The sequence below is a fragment of the Eschrichtius robustus genome, chromosome 1, assembly GCF_028021215.1.
Source record: "Eschrichtius robustus isolate mEscRob2 chromosome 1, mEscRob2.pri, whole genome shotgun sequence".
Classification (NCBI taxonomy): domain Eukaryota; kingdom Metazoa; phylum Chordata; class Mammalia; order Artiodactyla; family Eschrichtiidae; genus Eschrichtius; species Eschrichtius robustus.
This window is the reverse complement of record NC_090824.1, coordinates 137074624-137095494: the sequence shown is the minus strand read 5'-3', so window position 1 is coordinate 137095494 and position 20871 is coordinate 137074624. Positions and strand designations below refer to the sequence as shown.

At 35.2% G+C, this 20871-nt stretch overlaps 1 protein-coding gene across 6 annotated transcripts in view; it reads right to left on the bottom strand.

Moving 5' to 3' along the window:
- The window catches only part of SCAPER (S-phase cyclin A associated protein in the ER), a 489933-nt gene that overhangs the window by 203926 nt on the left and 265136 nt on the right, over positions 1-20871 (bottom strand). For all 6 annotated transcript variants that reach the window (XM_068556227.1, XM_068556251.1, XM_068556256.1 and 3 more), the window contains one exon: positions 19033-19159. In XM_068556227.1, the coding sequence (XP_068412328.1) occupies positions 19033-19159 (127 nt within the window). The remainder of the gene's footprint in view (positions 1-19032; positions 19160-20871) is intronic.

Here is a 20871-nt window from a genome sequence, read left to right as displayed (position 1 = left end):
TAGAGCTGCTTTCATGGGACCCCATAAGTCATGATATGTCATGCTTCTATTTTCGTTCAAGATCTTTTTAACATTTCACTTTTGATATTGGTTGTTTAGGAGTGTGAATGTTTAATTTCCACATATTTGTGTATTTTCCAGTTTTCCTCCTGTTCTTGATATCTAGTTTCATACCACTGCAGTTGAAAAGATACTTGGTATGATTTCAGTTTTCTTAAATTTGCTAAGATTTGTTTTGTGACATAACATATGATCTATCCTGGTTAATGCTCCCTATGCACTTGAGAAGAATATGTATTCTGCTGCTGTTGGATGAAATGTTCTGTGTCTATTAGTCCATTTGGTCTAAAGTATAGTTTAAGTCCAATGTTTCCTTATTGATTTTCTATCTGGATGATCTATCCATTATTGAAAGTGGGATATTAAAGTTCCCTTGTATTGTTGTCTATATCTCCCTTCAGACTTGTTAGTACTTTATATATTTAGAGCATCTGATGTTCGATGTATATACATTTACAATTTTATAGCCTCTTGATTATTTGACTCATAAGTTTATCATTATATAATTACCTCCTTTTTCTCACTATAATTTTTGACTTAAAGTCTATTTTGTCTGAAATAAGTGTAGCTACCCCTGCTGTCCTTTGGTTTCCACTTGCATGGAATGTCTTTTTCCATGCCTTCACTTTCAGTCTATGTGTGTTGTTAAAGGCTGAAGTGAGTCATTTGTGGCCACCATATACTGAGGTCTTTTTTAAAATCCATTCAGCCACTCTATGCATTTTGATTGGAGAATTTAACCAGTTTACATTTAACATAATTATTGATGGGTAAGGACTTGCTAAAGCCATCTTACTGTCTTCTGGCTACTTTGTAGTTCCCTTATCCTTTCTTCCTCTTTTGGTATGTACTATTTTTGGGGTTTTGTTTCTTGGTTACCATGAGGCTTACATAAAACAACTTATAACAGTTTCTTATAAACTGGTAATTTTGATTGCATACAAAGTCTACCTTTTTAATCCCTCTCCCCATTTTATTTTTTGATGGTGCAACTTGCTGCCTCTTTTTATATTGTGTAATAATTAATAAACTATTGTAGCTATAGTTACTTCTGATACTCTTGTCCTTGAACCTTTATACAAGAGTTAAGTGACTAACACACCACATTACATTATTAGAGTATTTCAAATTTGACCTTAACTTTACCAGTTTTATATTTTCATGTTACTAATTAGCATCCTTTCATTTCAGCTTAAAAAACTCCTTTCAGCACTTCTTATAAGGTAGGGCTAATGTGATGAATTCCATCAGCTTTTGTTTATCTGGGAAAGTCTTTATCTCGCCTTCATTTCTGAAGGACAGCTTTGCTGAGTAAAATATTCTTGGTTGGCAGTTTTTTCTTTCAGCACTTTGAAAATATCATCCTACTCTCTCCTGGCCCACATGGTTTCTGCTGAGAAATGCACTGATAGCCTTATTGGTGGGGGGTGGGGGGAGATCCCTTGTATGTGAAGAATTTTCTTTCTCTAGCTGCTTTAAAAATTCCCTTGTCTTTGACTTTAGACAATTTTATTATAATGTGTCATGAAGATCATTTGGGATTGCAATTTTGGGGGCACCTATGAGTTTCATGAATTTGGATGTCCAAAACTCTTCCCAGATTCCCATATCTGTGAAGTTCTCAGGCATTATTTCTTTAAGTAAGCTTTCTCAAGAGACCCTTTCCTTCTCTCCCTTCTCCTAATAATAATGCAGACTTTTTCTTAATGGTAGACCATGGTTCTTGTTAGTTTTCCTTCACTCTTTTTCATTCTTTCTCAGGTAAATCTTACATCTCCATTTCTTTGGGGTCGGTTGCTGGAAAACTGTGTTCCTTTGATGGTATCATATTTTCTTCATGTCTTGCATTGCTATCTTCTTGTTTAAAGAAGCCATCACCTCCTCTTTACTGACTGGCTTCAGGAGAAAACTTAATTTGGTCAGCCCTGTTAGGGATTCTAAGTTTTCTCAGAACTATGAATACACTTGCTCCATACTTCTTGTTCCTCTTCTGGGGGAATGTTAAGATCATATGCCTTCTCTTGATCCTGCAAAGCCAGGCCATGTGCTGACAGCCTCCCTTTTGCTTTCCCTAGGGTGATGCTGAATGTTCACATTTGGGTGATTTCTCTCAATTCTCCAGAGTTGGGCCAGCTTTCAGTGTTGCTCATTAGCCATCTGCAGAGGTTTCTTCTTGCTGCTGTTAGAGGCATGCACTGGGAGCTGGCCAGGGGGTGTAGGTGTGTGTGGATGAGGTGCTGGGGTACTTGTGGACCAGTTGAAGGGATTCTAGGGCGAGGTGTCTTCAGCATCTCATGGGCGAGCTTCCTGATGGAGTCCACAATGTGGTTCGTAGGATCCATGTCCCTTAGATGTTCTCCAAGAGCACTAGCTGCTGTTCTCCCAGCCACACCCAAGCTCCTAGTCACACAGCACACCTTGGATTTGAGGATGGGGCTAAAAAGAAGTGGGTCTCTTTGGCAGCGTCCTGCCCGGCTGGGGAAGACTAACTCTAATATGCTCTCACAATTCCTCCTTGGGAGAAATCACAGGCCTAAAAGGTGTCTCATGGCACTGTGCTGTGCCTCCTTGGGGTAGAGGTGACACTGATAAAGGTGACACGTCCTCTTATCCTCTTCAGTGTATCCAATCTCAAAATTTTTTGCTCCAACAGTGTGATGGAACTTCCCCTGGGTCTAAATTGGTGTTCTTGGGCAGGGGGAAGACTATAGGAAATAGTTAACCCACCATGTTGAAGATATCACCAACTCTCATTTATTTCTTATTTAAAATTGGTTTAGTTATTCTCAACTTTATTTTTCTAAAGACTTTTAGAATTATCTTGTAATATTCCATGAAAAAGTTAATTGCAGTTTTAACTGAATTTTACTTATGTTTTAATTTGTAGAGAATTGACACTTTATAAGTCTTTACAATCATGAACATCAAGTATTTCCATTTGTTGAAATACTCTTTCAATAGAATCTTATAATTTTATCCCTAAAAGTCTTAGTTTTTAAAAAAGGTTATTCCTAGGCATATAATAGTTTCTGTTGTTATTAAGAATGAGATTAAAGCTTTTCTTTTTTACATTTGTAGTTTTTGGTCACTGGTGTCTAAGAACACAACTTATTTTGGTAAATGGATCCTGTAACCAGGAATATTTACCATCTTTTTGGTTTTAAGAATTTGTGAATTTTCCTGTATTCTCAATATAGACAAGCACCTATATGCAAATATATGCAACTTTGTTTCTTTACTGCTTATCTTTTATTCAGGCATGATGTTCAGATATGTTAGCAACATACTTCACAGATATCAACCAATCAAAAGGAAGCAATGGCTTTAAACAATCCATTTGGCTGTACTGGTGCATATCAGCCAGTAATCAGCACTGCTTTTTCTTGTTATACTGAACAAGAAAATACATCGTCCAGGACCTTGAGGACAGTGAATCAATGTTTCATTATTAAATATGATGTTTTTTGCAGGTTTTTGGTAACCACCCTAAACTAGCCTCTTCTTCTTAAAATTATATCTTTCAAATTGTTAAAAATTAGGAGTAAGTGTTGAATTTTAATTTATGCCTTTTCTGTTTCTACTAATACTGTTTTTCCCCTTTAATTTTAAAATGATGGTTTATATTAATTTATTTTTAGATGTTATATCAATCCTTTCATTTCTGTAATAAATAATAGTCGATTATGTTACTACTAAATTTTAATTCTCACAACTGAAAGAGTTAGATATGCAATCCTACCCATATTTTTCAAAGGAGAAAAGTGAAGTTTCTGGTACTTCCCTGGTGGTGCAGTGGTTAAGACTCCACACTCCCAGTGCAGGGGCCGGGGTTCGATCCCTGCTCAGGGAACTAGATCCCACATGCATGCCGCAACTAAGAGTTCCCATGCCACAACTAAGAAGCCTGCATGATGCAACTAAGGAGCCGGCGAGCTGCAACTAAGGAGCCCACCTGCCACAACTAAGACCTGGTGCAACCAAATAAATAATAAAAAATATATATATTAAAAAAAGATTAATTAAAAAAAAAAGAAAAGTGAAGTTTCCTACAAAGGTTAATAATCTGGCTAAGCTCACAGAGATACTACATAGCTGATCTGGAATTTGAATTCAGCCTCATAACTACAAAGCCTGTGGTCTTAATAGCTGCATTATATTGTACCAACATCTGCCGACTGCCTAATTATTGCCATGAGTTTAACATAAACTATTTCATTTAATAGTCACACAATCCTTTGGGACGTGTCAACATCATACATTTTACTGATAGGAAAGACTGAAGCCCAGATAGATTAATTAATTTGTCCAGGTTCACAGAATAAATAGGTAGCAGGTTCTAGGTCCATGCTTTTAACATTGCTCTCATCTGCTTCCTTAATATCTGCCCATTGATGGTGCAATTTTGACCAACATCACGTGCAACTTTCAACAATCCTCTATTTCTTCATAGTTCCTGAGAATGGAATAGAGGACAACATAGATGATTTAATTTATTCTAAGGCAGAGTTTCTCCAAATGTCCATTTAAGTATCTCTAATGTCAGAAAAAAAGTGTATTTCCAGGGACATGGGGGGTATACACCTAGTAACAGCAAGAAACATCTTCATGAGTATATTGTTTCAAAAATAAAAAAATGTTGCATTCCTTGCCATGATATCATCTATGTTTATTTTAACCAGAAAATAGTTTTATATTACATACTATTGAGGAGGAAAATAGTTTTCTACTTGCCTTACTTTATACACAAGGTATTTGCCATGGAGTCTATTAGCGTTAAAAAAAATGAGCTGAACTGAAGACAGCTAGTCTTAAGGTCCTTATACAGGCAATTTCTCATTTTTTAGTGTCACTATTTCCGAGAACCCAGACTTATATAAATGTGGTTAAAAACAGTAAGTGTTTACTCACTGCATCCAGCAATCAATCACTAAGGTGAGCCCAAGAGCAGAATATGGCCAGAGAGGGAGCATGATGGAATACCGTCAGGCTGCTATGGGAAGAAACTTCAAAAAGCACATCTTACTGACAGGTAAAATCACTCATGTCATGTGTTGGGCTGAAAGGATCTCTTATACAGCATTGTCTATTTACTTACTTATTTTAAATCATAACAACGATGTACTCAACAAGAACTTTATTAGTGAAGAAAGAACTCTAACAATTTGTTCTTAATATTATCAGTAGCATTGTCATTTTTAGCAATGTAAATGAAGATTAAATAATTCATGGTCCTACTTCTGGTTCTCAAACATCATTTCCATGACATTTCTTGCCTAATACAATAATTGACATGCTTTGGTTAAAATTTATCAATTATTTGCCACAAAGTATTTATTCAACAGATAATACTAAAATAGTCTTTTTCACAAAAACCTGAGTGTAAAAATTTTTTTAATGATTTTTTTTGTTGCTAATATTTGCATAAAACTGACACTCCAGGGACGTGTACTTCTGTATCTAATAGCTTTGAGAAGCCCCCCTTAGCAATGTTCTAGGGAAAGGTGATTAACAACAGTATATCGGCATTCACCTAGCTAGATGAGTAGTGAACTTGGTTTTGCTTTCTCATGCTTAGCTCTCTTTAAGCACACCATAATCTCTCTACTTCTAAGAAGAAATAACAAATAACCACCAAAAAGTGTGCAGCTGGGATTCAGTTATAAATAACTCTAATGTTCTATAGTTCTGGTCAATGAACTGAATACTTTTCTGAATGAGGACCTGCACTGTTCAGTCAGCACAGACAGACATTCTCTTTCTAAACTAAATCCTCTACATGCGATACTTTTCTAAGCAGAAGATGACACACAGTTGTTTTCCAAGATTTGCAACACGGCTTGATATGAAACAGGTTGGTCCTCAGTTACACAACTAGCTAACAACTGTAACAGCCATTTCTCAAAATGCTGCTGTTATAGACATTACTTTAATATCCTTCCAGTCTGTAATTTATTTTAAAAGTATGATTTAAAATGATACTAGAAGCACTACCTCATTCAAAAATGGGAAACTAAGCAATTAAGATAAGCTCTCCTGCTGAAAACAACCAAAAAAGCTGAATAAACATATTTTTACTATTCTAAACAAATTAAAGCTACCAGAGAGAGAACTGCAAGTGAAAAATCCAGGAGAAGGTAAAAACCAAGAGACAGAAGCACAGCCCTCAAAGCTGCTTTTGCTGATCCATGAGAAACAGTTACAAAATGACACAAGTTAAACCATTCCAAACAAGACTGAAAAGTTTCATCCTCATAGTAAGCCTGAAATGGAAGTCAGCCAGCCAATCCACATACTTGCAGCTTGTTTAGGACACCCAAGTGGCCTGGGGAACCTTAGACCTTGAACTTGAATTAACATGGTTCCAGAGACATTAGCACTCTTAGCACCTACCAAAAATAAATAAAAATATTTCCAGAGGAAGGCACCATCATATTAGGTTTTCAATTATTCTTAAAAATTGTTCAAATACAATGACCACAAAACACATGTAAATAAATTTTAAAAGAGTGAAATTATACAAAGTATCTTCTCTAACCACAAAAGAATGAAATTAGAAATCAGTAACAGAAGAAAGTCTGGAAAACTCACAAATATGTGGAAATTAAACAATACATTCTTGCACAACCAATGGGTCAAAGAAGAAATCACAAAGGAAATTAGAAAATACTTTGAAATAGGTGAAAATGAAAACACAATATAACAAAACTTACGGGATTCACTGAAAGCAGTGCTCAGAGGAAAATTTATAGATGTAAATATCTGCTTTAAAAAGAACAAAGATCTCAAATCAATAACTTAACTTTACATTTTAAGGAACTAGAAGAAGAGCAAACTAAACTCAAAGCTAACCCAAAACTAAAGGAAATAAAGATTAGAGTGGTGATAAACAAAATAGAGAACAGAAAAGCAAAAGAGAAAAATCAATGAAATCAAAGTTGGTTCTTTGAAAAGATCAAAAACATTGACAAACCTTTAGCTAGACTAAAGAAAAAAGAAAAGATTCAAATGACTAAAATCAGAAATGAAAGTGGGGATGTTACTATTGGCCTTACAGAAATAAAAAGGATTATGACAGCATACTACGATCAATTATATGCCAGCAAGTTAGATAACCTAGATGAAATGGACAAATTCCTAGAAACATGCAAACTACTAAAACTGAGTTAAGAAGGAATAGAAAACTGGAATATATTTGTTAACAAGTAAAGAGACTGAATCAGTAATCAAAAACCTCTCAACAAAGAAAAGTCCAGAACCAGATGGTTTCACTGGTCAATTCTACCAAACATTTAAAGAAGAATTAATACCAATCCTTCTCAAATTATTCCAAAACACAGAAGTAGAGAGAACACTTCTTATCTCATTCTATGAGGCTCGTATCATCCTGATAATACAGCTAGACAAAGATATCAGAAGAAATTCTAGACTAGTACCCCCTAGAAGTGTAGATGCAAAAGTTCTCAACAATTACAATTATCAGCATGTAATGAAAAATTAACAGGTTAAAAAGGAAACAAGACATCACAAGAAAGAACGTGTAAAAACACACACCGAAAGATGTGAGATATTAAGGTTATTAGACATCGATTGTAAAATGATATTTTCTGTGTATAAATAAAAAATAAGCTTGAAAATATCTGCAAAGAACATGCAGTTATAAAAAAAGGTCATAGCAGATGTGAAAAAGAGCAAACAGGCTTTCTAGACATGGAAAATTAAATACTGTGGTTAAAATTAAGAATCTCATGGATAGTTTTAAGAGTGTATCAGAGAAACTGGGGAGAGAATAAATTAAAACAGAGATGCTAGAAGAAACTCACATATCTACAAAACTTTGATTTACGACAGACGAGGCACCAAAGAACAGTAGGGGAAACTAGTCTTTTCAACAAATGGTGCTCAAAACATTAAGCACCCAGATGGAAAAAAAATGAAATTAAACCTTACAATAAGCAGAAAAATTAATTCCAGGCAGATAATAAACTAAAAGTAAAGGCAAAACTATAAAACTTCAAGAATAAAATATAGAAAAAGACTTCTTGACTCAGGAATGGGACAATAGTTTTTAAAGATGAGCAAAAACTATTAACCATAGAATACTGATAACTCTTTGCACACTAAAATTAAGAAATACTATATGATATCACTTATTTGTGGAATCTAGAAAATACAACAAGCTAGTGAACAAAACAAAAAAGAAACAGACTCACAGATATATAGAACAAACCAGTGGCTACCGCAGGGAGAAGGACAGGGAGAGGGGCAATACTGTGGTAGTAAATTAAGAGGTACATGCTATTATGTATAAAATAAGCTACAAGTATATATTGTACAACACAGGGAATATAGCCAATATTTTATAATAACTATACATTGAGTAAAAAGACAGCTGAGTAATAGAAATGGATATCTTTAATACACTTCAACAACCTAGAACTGGTATCCAGAACATAGAAAGAATTCCTACAAATCAGCAGAAAAATGAGCAAAAGATTTGAACAGGCATGTCACAAGAGAAGAATTCAAATGGCCAAGCAATATGAATAGGTGCCCAAACCTATCTGCCAATAGAGATGCACATTAAACTACAGCAAGCATACTACTACATACCCACAAGATCGGCAAAAATTAAAAAGTCTGATAACATCAAGTGTTAGAAAAGGAGAAAGAAACAGGACTTTTATACTCTGCTGTCAGTAGGGTGGCTTGGTACAACTTCTTTGGAAAACAATACAGCATTATCAAGAAAAGTTAAAGGTACACATACCCTATAACCCAGGAATTCCACTCCGTAGGGAAATTCTTGCACATGAGTACAAGAATACACGTTTAGAAGCACATTTTTCATAAAAACCCAAATTTCCATCAAAGGTGAAATGGATAAGTGCTACTGTGGCAAATTTATATAATGACACAGTACATACAGCAATGGAAAAAACCCTCTACACAACACAAATTCTTAAATACATAAACTTGATAGAAGCCAAGACACAAAATTACAGAGAGTAGCACTCCATTTATATAAAGTTCAAAACTAGACATGTTTAAACTAACGTATATTATTTAGGAATGGATCCTTAGGGAATAAAACCATAAAGAAAATTTTTAAAAAGTGGTTTCCAAAAAGTCAAAGTAATAATTTATCCAAGTATTAAGAGAAATGTATGATTGGCAAAATAAATGTAGGTGGGTTGCAGGGTTCGAGATGCTGGCAATGTTCTATTTCTCAACAAGTAGTCACCGGGTTTTTTTGCTTTTATAATTATTCATTCTGTGCAAGTGTGTTTTACATAAATTTCTGTGTGTTGTATTACATAAGAGAAGAGGTTTTTTTTTTTTAAGATGAGGTTTTCTAAAAAGAATTTAAAAAGAGTTTACAAAGAGTTAATGTGCAGAAAATATCACAAGTTGTGTAAAAAAACGTTACTATAAGCTAACAGTACAAATATTCATCACTGAGTTTTTATAACAAATTTATTTGCTTTTAAAAGAGCACTCTTCAAAAAGAAGCCACAATAAATGATTTCACACGAGATGACTAAAATAGTGTGTTTTTATAAAGGCAAGCCTCAACATCTGAAAAATAATATAAACTATTTTGGAATCATGATTATCTAATTTTTTTTTTTTTTTTTTACTGAGACATAGTTAACGTAAAATGCACAGATTTAAGCATTTGGTTTGATGACTTTTGGCAGTTGGACACACCTATATAACCACATCTAAAACAAAATACACAAACACTTCCTCCTTTCTTTTCCTTCACTGTTTCTTTTTAAAAAATACAAACCATATATATATTAAATTTCTGTATGATTCTTAAAATAACAATTAATTCCATTTTCCTTATATTGTCTAACTCAAGCTAGTTGAAGAAGGTATCAGAAACATTTTCATTTTACTTTGGGCCATACGATACACTTGTCACCTTCTGACAAAATATGGGTGTCATACAAGCTATATACAGTTACTTGTCAGCTGCTATGAGGAAACAACTACATAAATTGAGAACACAGTAAGTGAGGGGATCAAAATAAGATGATCCTACAATTGAATGTTTTCCAGTTCTTCTCAACTGAAGAATTCCAGCTGAAAATAAGAGAAGTAAAACCTAATGCAACCATGAGGTTTGGAGGATAGACAGTGTCTAGCAGGACCTGGACACAATTAGGTTGAAAAAGCTCTTAGGGATTAGTGGTTTATCTTCTCTAGGCATGTGTTAAATAGCCACAAAAAGCAGAAAAAAAGGGAGTGGGGTGAGGAAGAGTTTCTACCTTTCTACCTTCCACAGTTTTTTGTTGGTGGAATTTTGCAACATAAATTTCGAAAACACCAAAGTAAGACGGGGTTTGCTATAGGTATCACAAAGTCAATTGTGATTTGACATCTCAATTCAGTTAAATTATGAATGCTGTCAGCTACGTAGTTTACTTATTCAGGTTCAAGAGATTCACAGCTGAATCCGTATTTAAATCTGGCAGGATTCTAAAAAAGTCAGGAAAGGCAACTGGACAAAATCCATGTCCAATCCATTTGCTTAAAGTGTTTACTTATAGTAACAGCATACAAATGTCTCATGTTACTGATAAACCACAGAAAGCTTGTGGGATGCTGTTACTATCCAAACTTAAATGTAGTGTTCATTATGGCAGAGTAATGAGAAAGTCAATACAAATACAAATCACATTTACTTAGAACAAATTTAATACAATGGCAAGTATGATGAAAGTGCCTTTGCATATATGAGAATGTTTTAGAAACTCTTATTTGAAATAATTAAACATTTCTGCAACAGAAGTGTCTTTGGAGCAATTTATTTTAACTTGAACTTTAATGTAATTATATTGTGAAACATAAACATGCATAAAGACAGGAAAAAAAAGAAAACATTTAGTACAATTTTAAAGAATAATTATAATTTGAACATAACATCACCATCTGGTCAAGAAAAAAGAAGACTAGAAGCACTCAAGAAGCCACTTAGGTAAATCTTCCTGATCATACCATTCACCCTCCTCTTTGGATAATCATTATCCTGATTTTGATGAGAAATATTTGCCATACCTTCTTTATAGTTTTACCACCTATGTATACAGTCTAAAAGAATAATGTTACATTTGTCTATTCTTAAAGTTTATGTAACTGGAAATGCAACAGTATATAAATATATTTTGGTGACTTGTGACTACACATTGTGAGATACACCCATGTTGTTACCCATAACTGTAGTTCATTCATTTTTTTTAACATCTTTATTGGAGTATAATTGCTTTATAATGGTGTGTTAGTTTCTGCTTTATAACAAAGTGAATCAGCTATACATATGCATATATCCCCATATCTCCTCCCTCTTGCGTCTCCCCATTCATTTTTTTTTTTTTTTAATAAATTTATTTATTTATTTATTTATTTATGGCTGTGTTGGGTCTTCGTTTCTGTGCGAGGGCTTTCTCCAGTTGTGGCAAGTGGGGGCCACTCTTCACTGCAGTGCACAGGCCTCTCACTATCGCGGCCTCTCTTGTCGTGGAGCACAGGCTCCAGACGCGCAGGCTCAGTAATTGTGGCTCACGGGCCCAGTTGCTCCGCGGCATGTGGGATCTTCCCAGACCAGGGCTCGAACCCGTGTCCCCTGCATTGGCAGGCAGACTATCAACCGCTGCGCCACCAGGGAAGCCCTCCCCATTCATTTTTACTGTTGAACAATATTCCATTACATGAACATACCATAATTTATATATTCAGCTGTTGATGGATACTTGGGTTATCTTCCATATTTGGTAATTATAAACAATGCTGCCATTGAACATTTGTGTACGTGTCTCTGGCGCATTTATGCATTAATTTCTCTAGGGTATAAACCTAGAAGTAAAATATGATATGCATGCCTTCAACTTCAATTGATCCTGGGCATACATCAGAGAAAACCATAATTCAAAAAGATACATACACCCCAAGGTTCACTGCAGCACTATTTACAATAGCCAGGACATGGAAGCAACTTAAATGTCCATCAACGGATGAATGGATAAAGAAGATGTGGTACATATATATGATGGAATATTACTCAGCCATAAAAAAGAACAAAATAATGCCATTTTCAGCAACATGGATGGATCTAGAGATTGTCATACTGAGTGAAGTAAGTCAGACAGAGACAAATATCATATGATATCACTTACATGTGGAGTCTAAAAAAATGGTACAAATGAACTTATCTACAAAACAGAAACAGAGTCACAGATATAGAAAACAAACTTATGGTTACCAAGGGGGAAAGTGGAGGGGTGGATAAATTGGGAGATTGGAATTGACATATACACACTACTATATATATTGATAAAATAGATAACTAATAAGAACCTACTGTATAGCACAGGGAAACTCTACTCAATACTGTGTAATAACTTATATGGGAAAAGAATCTAAAAAAGAGTGGATATATGCATATGTATAACTGATTCACTTTGCTGTACAGCAGAAACTAACACAACATTGTAAATCAACTATACTCCAATAAAAATTAATTAAAAAAAATAAACTTGTAGTACCAACTTATATTATCACAAACAGTGTATGAGCATTCCCATTGCTCTAGATCTTTGCTGATACTTGGTATTTTCAGTGTTTAATTTTTGCCATTGTGATAGGTGGATCACAGTATCACACTGAGTTTTTTATTTGGATTTTCCTGATTACTAAAGAGATTGACTATCTTTGCGTCTACTTATTGGCTATTTAAGTTTCTCCTTTTGGTTTTGTTTTGTTTTTTTTCTGCCGCGCCGTGCGGCATGTGGGATCTTAGCTCCCCAACCAGGGATCAAACCTGTGTCCCCTGAGTTGGGAGTAAGTTCCTCCTTTTGGAATGCCTATTCTCTTGATCATTTTCCTACTGGGTTGTTGGTGGGGTTTTTTTTTTTTCCTCATTAATTTGTAGGAATTCCTTATATACTCTGGATACCCTTCTTCATGGGTTGTACATATAAAGATCTTCTCCCATTCTGTTCTCTTGTCTTTTTACTCTTTTTTCTGGTGTCTTTTGATGAATGAAAGTTCCTACTTTAATGCAAATTTATCAACACTTCCCTTTATGGTTAATGTCTTTTTTTGTACTTTTCTTGTCCAGGCAAAACCCCAAAGTCAAGAAGATATTCTTCTCTTATCTCTGACAGGCTTTTTTTTCTTTTTACATTTAGGTCAATCTGGAATTAATTTTTTGTTTATGATGTGAGGTAAGGTCAAGTTTCATTTTTTAAAAATAAGGATATTTAATCATTATAGCATCATTCACAAAATAGACCATACTTCCCCCTAATGCTTTACAGTGCCTCCTTTTTCCATATACACATAAACAAGCATACACATTTGAATAGGACTATTTATGTTTTTAATTATGTTCCATTTTTCTTTTTCTCCATCTTTGCTCCAGCAGCACACTTTCTTAATTATTGCAGCTTTAAGTAAGAGATATGAATAATCTAATCCATTAACATGATAGATTTATTCCTATATACTTAATATTTTGATGATATCATAAATACAACTGATTTTTATATACTCTCCTTGTATCTAGTGGCCTTGTTAAACTTATTTATTAGCTTATGATCTTAGCTATGTTTTTTTTGTTTTTTGTTTTTTTGTAGATACAATTCGTCAGATTAAGGAAATTCCATTCTGTTCCTGGTTTACCATCATGAATTGTTTGGCTGCTGAATTTACCAAATGTTTTACTGCATCTTTCGAGATGATCATTTTTTTTTTCTTTTTTCTTCTATTAATATAAGCTATGATTGATTTTCCAACATTAAACCGAACTTGAATATCTTGAATAAATCCAACTTTGTTGTTATATATTATTCTTTTAATACATTGCATGATTCAGTTTGCCAAAATTTTGTTTAGGAAATCTGAATCCAAGTTCATGAATGAGATCGGCTTGTAATATGATTTTCTCCAATTTCACTATGATGTCTGTAGGTGTGTATTTCTTTTTCTTTACCTGGCTTGAGCTTCATTTGGCTTCATGAATCTGTGGGTTGATTTAGAAGTTTTAGAAAGTTCTAAAGGATGATGACTTCAAATAATGTTTCTACTCCTCTACTCTCCTTCTGAATAACTACATACATTAGGCATTTTCACGATATATTATATGCCTCTTACACTCTTCTCTGTGTTTTCCATGTCATCTTCTCTCCATGTTTCAGTCTTGATTCTTTCTTATGACCTATCTTACAGTATACTAATTCCCTGTCCAGCTGGTTTATTCTGCTGTTATCTCACCTACAGTTTTCTTGATTTTAATTACTAAAATATTCAGTTCCAAAACTTCTATTTTCTTTCAAATGTGCTGTACCTTTTAAAAAATAATTAATACTTATATCACTGAACATAATAAGCATAGTTCTAGAGCCCCTATTGGCCTGTTTCTATTGATTTTTATCCATGTTGTCTTGCCTTTTATACGCCTAATTTTCTTTGTCTGTCAGACAGTATATTTGAAAATTATTTTGTTGAAGTAATTTGAAACTTAGGTTGATTATTATCTTCCTCCAGAGTAGACTGTCCATTTGCTTTTGTTAGGTACTTGGGGGTATTAGCAATTCAAGATCACTTTACTGCTTTTTCCAGTGATGGGATTTTCCCAGCTACCCAGATGATTTGCCGTTTAGCTGCTGTCTGTGCAATGACTGGCATACCTCCTGTTTACAGTTCAGTCCTTTAAGGTCCCAACCCAAAACATGGGTTTTTGGTCACTGTCCTACCACTTACAGTCCTAGACTCCAACAATTTTTCCCCACCAGTTCTGCAATAATATCAAAAGTACTACTCAGCTTCTCATCTACCTCTTTTGGATCACCAATTGTACCCAGCCCCAAAATGCCTGCCATGTTCCCAGATCTTGGACCAGTAATTCTTCACTACTTTATTAGCAATTCAGTTCCAGTTTGTATTTTGTCTAGCTTTATTCATTGTCATCAGTGAGAGGACTATTCTGAGTTACCTCCTCTGTCATTGCTGTTAGGTCTATAACTAAATATTTTCAAGCTTGTCTTTTGTTTCCTTAACACGTAAAAAAACAGTTTTATGATCTGTGACTGGTATTTACAAAGCCTTGCAGTTCTAGTTTCTGCTTGCTCTTACTCATAATGACTTACCCACTTTTGTGCTTGTTTTTTTTTTTTTAATTTTATCATTTATTTATTTATTTTTGGCTGCATTGTGTCTTTCTTGCTGCGCGCGGGTTTTCTCTAGTTGCAGTGAGCGGGGGCTACTCTTCGTTGCGGTGCGCGGGCTTCTCATTGTGGTGGCTTCTCTTGTTGCGGAGCACGGGCTCTAGGCGTGCAGGCTTCAGTAGTTGTGGCTTGCAGGCTCTAGAGTGCAGGCTCAGTAGTAGTGGCGCACGGGCTCAGTTGCTCCGCGGCATGTGGGATCTTCCCGGACCAGGGCTCGAACCCATGTCCCCTGCATTGGCAGGTGGATTCTTAACCACTGCGCCACCAGGGAAGCCCTGTGCTTGTTTTTTGACTGTGGCTACTCGTTCTTATAAAATTACTTGACAGAAATTACCTGAGGCCTAGGATAAAGGTGTCTTCTTCCAATTAGGACTCACATTTCCTTCTGCCAGGTTTCTAGGGGATGCTACTAACCAATCTGGGACTATTTTAAACTCAATTCACCATTTGATATAATACAGGTGATGTGAACTTGGACTGCAAATCTACTCCAGGGCTGGATTATGGTTATAACTTCTGCACTATACCGAGACACTTTCTTTGCAGTCTCTGAGGTCAGGTGAGAGGGTTCACCATTATGTCGGGGAGCAGGCTATGGTGGTTTTTGTGAAGGGAAAATCTCCTATTAGACTTCATACCTTAGGTAGCCCTTAGGCTTTTACTTTTGTCTTCCTACCCCATGAGGACTGCAAAATCGTAATTCACATTTGCCAGCCGGGCAAATACTCTTGGGGCATTCAGTTATAAGCACAACTGTCTAAACTCTTGCTTTTTCTTTGGCCTGATAAATGTTTATTTCTCCTTAGCTCTTTGATGTTTTTAAGAAAATTACTTTTAAATTTTTTCCAGAATTTTTAGATGTTTTTGATGGCAGAGTTGGTGCAAGTCCCCTAGATCACCATATTTCTTAGAGAAGTAGTTGCAGTTTGTTAAAAAGCATAATACATGCAACAAAGCTTACAAACATTTTATTTCTGAACAGAATCAGAGAACCCAAAAAGCCAGAAGGGACGTGAGACACACAGTAAGTATTCCAAAACCCAGGTCTCCTCAGTTTCCAAATCTCCTTTGTGACAAGAACATTTTTGTGTATCACACATTTAACCTGTTAGCCCTAAAATCAGTTCTCAGAACTTCAGAAAAATTATCTAAGGAAACTGTGTCAAAGCAGTAACAGAAAGCATCAGTGTGTTGAGGTCTAAATTACAGGACAAAGACCTCAATATTAATCTCTCACCATTCCTCAGTGAGTGCTTGCCCAAGTTCCACCAGTTCCCCCCCTGTCACTTCTAGGCTGTCTTCAGATCCTTCACTGGGTACTTGGCTTTGGTGTTAATGATTTTGTTACTCCAGGCAGTTTTCCAAACAAAAAGGAATGGTTATTTATAATTCTTAGACTGAAATCATAAATACCATCAGCTGAATTACACTGAAATGTCAGTATAACTCTATGAACAGAATTTCACATAAAGTTAGTCTGTCTTGGCTAGGTAAAAAGGATTTTAGTTATAAAAGTTGCAAAAGGATCTTATTGTAGGTAAGTTTAGACTCTTAGGTGGTCCTGCAGTGTATACTCTGAGGACAGCTTTGCAGCAAGGTTCCTGACACAGATCATTTAGACCGGGAGCCAGACATTTTTCTCCCTCAAATTATAAGGGACCAGTGGTATTCCAGTAAATTGCCCCTTTGTGAATGAAATAACTTTACTTAGATTTTCATACTGAATATCTTTCTTATACAGATCATTTTACTTTTCCCTCAAAAATTTTGTGATTACTTCAATCTAAAACAGTATTCATGAGATACGGTATACACGGTGGTATCTTCAAGCAAGTGCCTTTTAATTCAAAGTATAAGTACCCTTTATAAAAAATAAAATCAGTATCTGCTAATTTTAAAATAATTAGAGATTTTTCCAAGGTATATAAAACCTCCAAACACTCTATCTAGTATATGTTGGACAACTAAGAGTTTCTGAACTCTCTCATACTCTGAAAAGGACATGTTATACAAAGGACCTGACTCTATGTGGCTCTGCCATGATGTCACAGTGAATATGCTGCTCTCAGTTCCTATAGAGGATTGTATTTTCTGATGCCAAAATGCAGCTGAGCACTGTCTTGTAGAGTTGGTCATTCATATGACTGAAAATCCGGTAATTCCACCCATGAGGCATATTCCCTAGAGTAGAGCACTGATTCTCAAAGTACAGTCCCTGGGCCAGCAGCAGCAGTGTCACTTGGGAACATATTAGAAATACAAATTCTTGGGACCCACTCCAGACCTACTGAATCAGAAATCCAAGGTGTTTTAACAAGTCCTCTAGGTGATTCTGATGCAGACTAAAGTCTGAGGCTCCCTGCTTTAGAGAAATTCTTGTTCACTTGCTCTGATACAAGAATTGTTTGAGCAGAATTGCCCCTTCTCTCTCTACCTCTCCCCCACCACACACACACACACACACACACACACACACACATATCCAATGCCGAAAATGAACATCTACTGTCAGGAGAACAATATAAAAAAATGTACTACTAACACAATGTAGTACTCACTATACAACAGAGAAAATAAATGAAAAACAGCTACATTTACAAGCTTAAATAAAACTTAAACCCATAATTTTGATTGAAAAAAATCACGTTAAGTCTGCAGTGTGGTATTTTATAAAGGTTAAACACAAGCAAAACGAAATCATATATTATTTAAATATACATTTATGTGATAAAGCAATAACACTATTTTTAAAAAACAAAGAAAGGATACCCCTTTAATTCTGTACAGTATTTCTCTCAGAGGGAGCAGAGGCAGGGGGACAGGGTAAGGAAGGAACACAGTGGGAACCATAAACGTACTGGGATCAATCTAGTTCTTAGGCTGGTCATGAGATTGCATTGTTCATTTATTTATGTAATTTTTATCACTACATTCTTTTGTATATATAAAATATTATATAATACATTTTAAACCCAGAAAACAAAAAAATGCAGCTAATAAACAAAGATAGTCATTACCTTAAATAGAAAAATTAGAAGCCACCTAAGTGATATAAATTGTGTAAATTGTGATATGTTCATTCAGTTAAAAAGAATTTTAAAATATATGAGAAAATATTTATGATAAAATTAGTTAGATAAAATAATGTAAAAAATGTACAGTAAAAGGATTAGAAAAAATACAATAAAATGTCAATAGTGGGTATTACAGGGAGTTTTGTTTCTTCTTTGTACATTTAAATTTTTCTATAGTGAATAATAAATACTTTGAAAATCATTAAGGACTTTTAAAACTGTCACTGAAACATTTAATAGCTCTAAGTCATTAAAGAAAACTACCAAATCTTCCACTGGAAACAGGAAGGAAGTTGGTGTTTTGTGAAAATCTGTGATTTATGAGCTTTATAATTCAAAGTTTTATATTTTCTGCCATAAAACTATGTATCTTTATTACTCTGATTTCATTTAAAATAATTTCATGTTGTTTGTGTGGGAGGAAATATGACTGAGAAAACCATGACCTAAAGAATATATTTTTGCCATAGAGGACTTCAACTAAAACAACTAAAAACAACTTCGATATCCTTAAGAACAAAAAGAAAAAATATCCACCAATGGTTGACCAGCTTTTGGAAACACCAAAGAAACACATATACTGAGAGTCTGCCTTATAGCCCCAGGGCCCATCATAATAAGAAAGAAACATAAAGATTAAGGTCAGAGGCCAGAGATTAGTTACATACCTCTTTTTCCAATATTCTAGCGACCTCACCAAGGGTACGATCTAAAGCAGAAACCTTATTGTTTGCCCATGAGCCACTGTCTTGTACTTGTAGTTGTTTTAGAAGATCTTTGGCTAATCGCTGAAGCCTTGGATACAAAATGAAAGAGAAGAATGACATGAATGTATTAGACTATAATATTTCATGTTCCTAAATATTTTTAAACAAAAGTTACTTTCATTATTGTATTAGAAACTGCTTCATAGAGCACCTAAGGGGAAGAAAAACAAACCACTCCTAAGGCTGGTATTATCCTATGTTCACAAACACCAATCTAGTCCTTGTGACACAAAATAGATCTAGAGGACAGTACCGTCCATCCACAGGATTAGCTGGAGCAATTGCTGCCATCAGTTTCCGCGTGACCCTTAAACTAGAACAGAATTGGAGATGGGGAAAGGTAAGAGTATGATGGCAGAGAAAATGAGTATAAGAGCCTGAGCAGATTTTCATATTTTGATTTAAATCTTCAAGGTAGCCTTGGATACCATGTTATAAGCACTGTAAACTCTCAGAATGTCAAACTCCCCATTTTCCAATTTACAGGCAATTTGGGGATTTCCTGCCACTGCTGATGTCATTTAGACAATAGAGCAATTATTTCCTTTTCACCAAGAATAACACATATTTCCTAGATCGTAAGATTCTTTAGTAAGGGGAATGTATGTAATATTTCTTTGAAGCCCTTACTTCTTCTGTTTCATATACCTCACTCTTTGATCAATCCTCCTCTCCTTTCAACTTACTTGCTTGAGTATCCTACCAGCAGATACTCACCAGACGCTTTCCCAGATCTCTCCACTTTCCCCCTATGCATCATCTCCCTGTTGCCTTACTTCCATTTTTATCTATGATTGATTCCATAGGCCATCATTATAATCACTTTCTTGTAAACGTGTGCTACATTCCCTTTCTGTTGTTCTGTTACTCCTACAGCTAACCCCCAGCCATGGTAACAATCACTAATGTTTGTTTAGTGGGCCAGGCATCCCTCTCAGTGCCTTGCATACATTAACTTATTTAGCTGGATTAGTGAACATCTGCCCGCCTTTTCCATTTTTGATACTGAGCAACAGTCACACCATGCAAAAGATTGGTATGACTATAGATTCAGAACCTTACTAATATAAGTTTGTCTAGTCTGCTCACTCTCCTACAAAGACTTGCTTCATATATTGCTCAGTCTCCTCACAACTCCACCCGTTCCTTTTTCCCCCTTGCTTTCACATAAGAAGATCTTACATTTTATAGAGAAAATGGAAGCTACTGGAACAAGAAAATCTTCTTTCTGCCACAAAATCTACAAGGATATCAGCACTTCACCCATACTCTCCCTTATTTCTCCTATTACAATCAAGGAAGACTGATTCCTCCCATGTAGGGCTAGTCTTGCCACACAGGCTCTGTATGCACGAGGTCTTTCTGGATCTAAATCCCGCTCTTCCTGCTTCAGTGTCTTTGCAAATGCTATTCATTCCTTCCTTCTGAAGTGCTTCCCCCACCTCCACATTATCTAGAAAAGTCCTACTTATCCCTAAGTTCTTAGGCCAAACATTGCTTTCTCTGATTTGACTATTCCTTCAAATCACTTATTACAAGTCTCTCCCATGCAGAGATTTACAACAGAACTTTTGGTAATGATGGGAATGTTCCGTATCTGTACTGTCCAACCTGGTGGCTGCTAGCCAAATGTACCTATTGTGCACTTGAAATATAGTTAGTGTGACTGAGGAATTAAATTTTAAGTTTTATTTAATTTAAGTAATTTAAACAGCCATATGTGGCTAGAAGCTATCATAT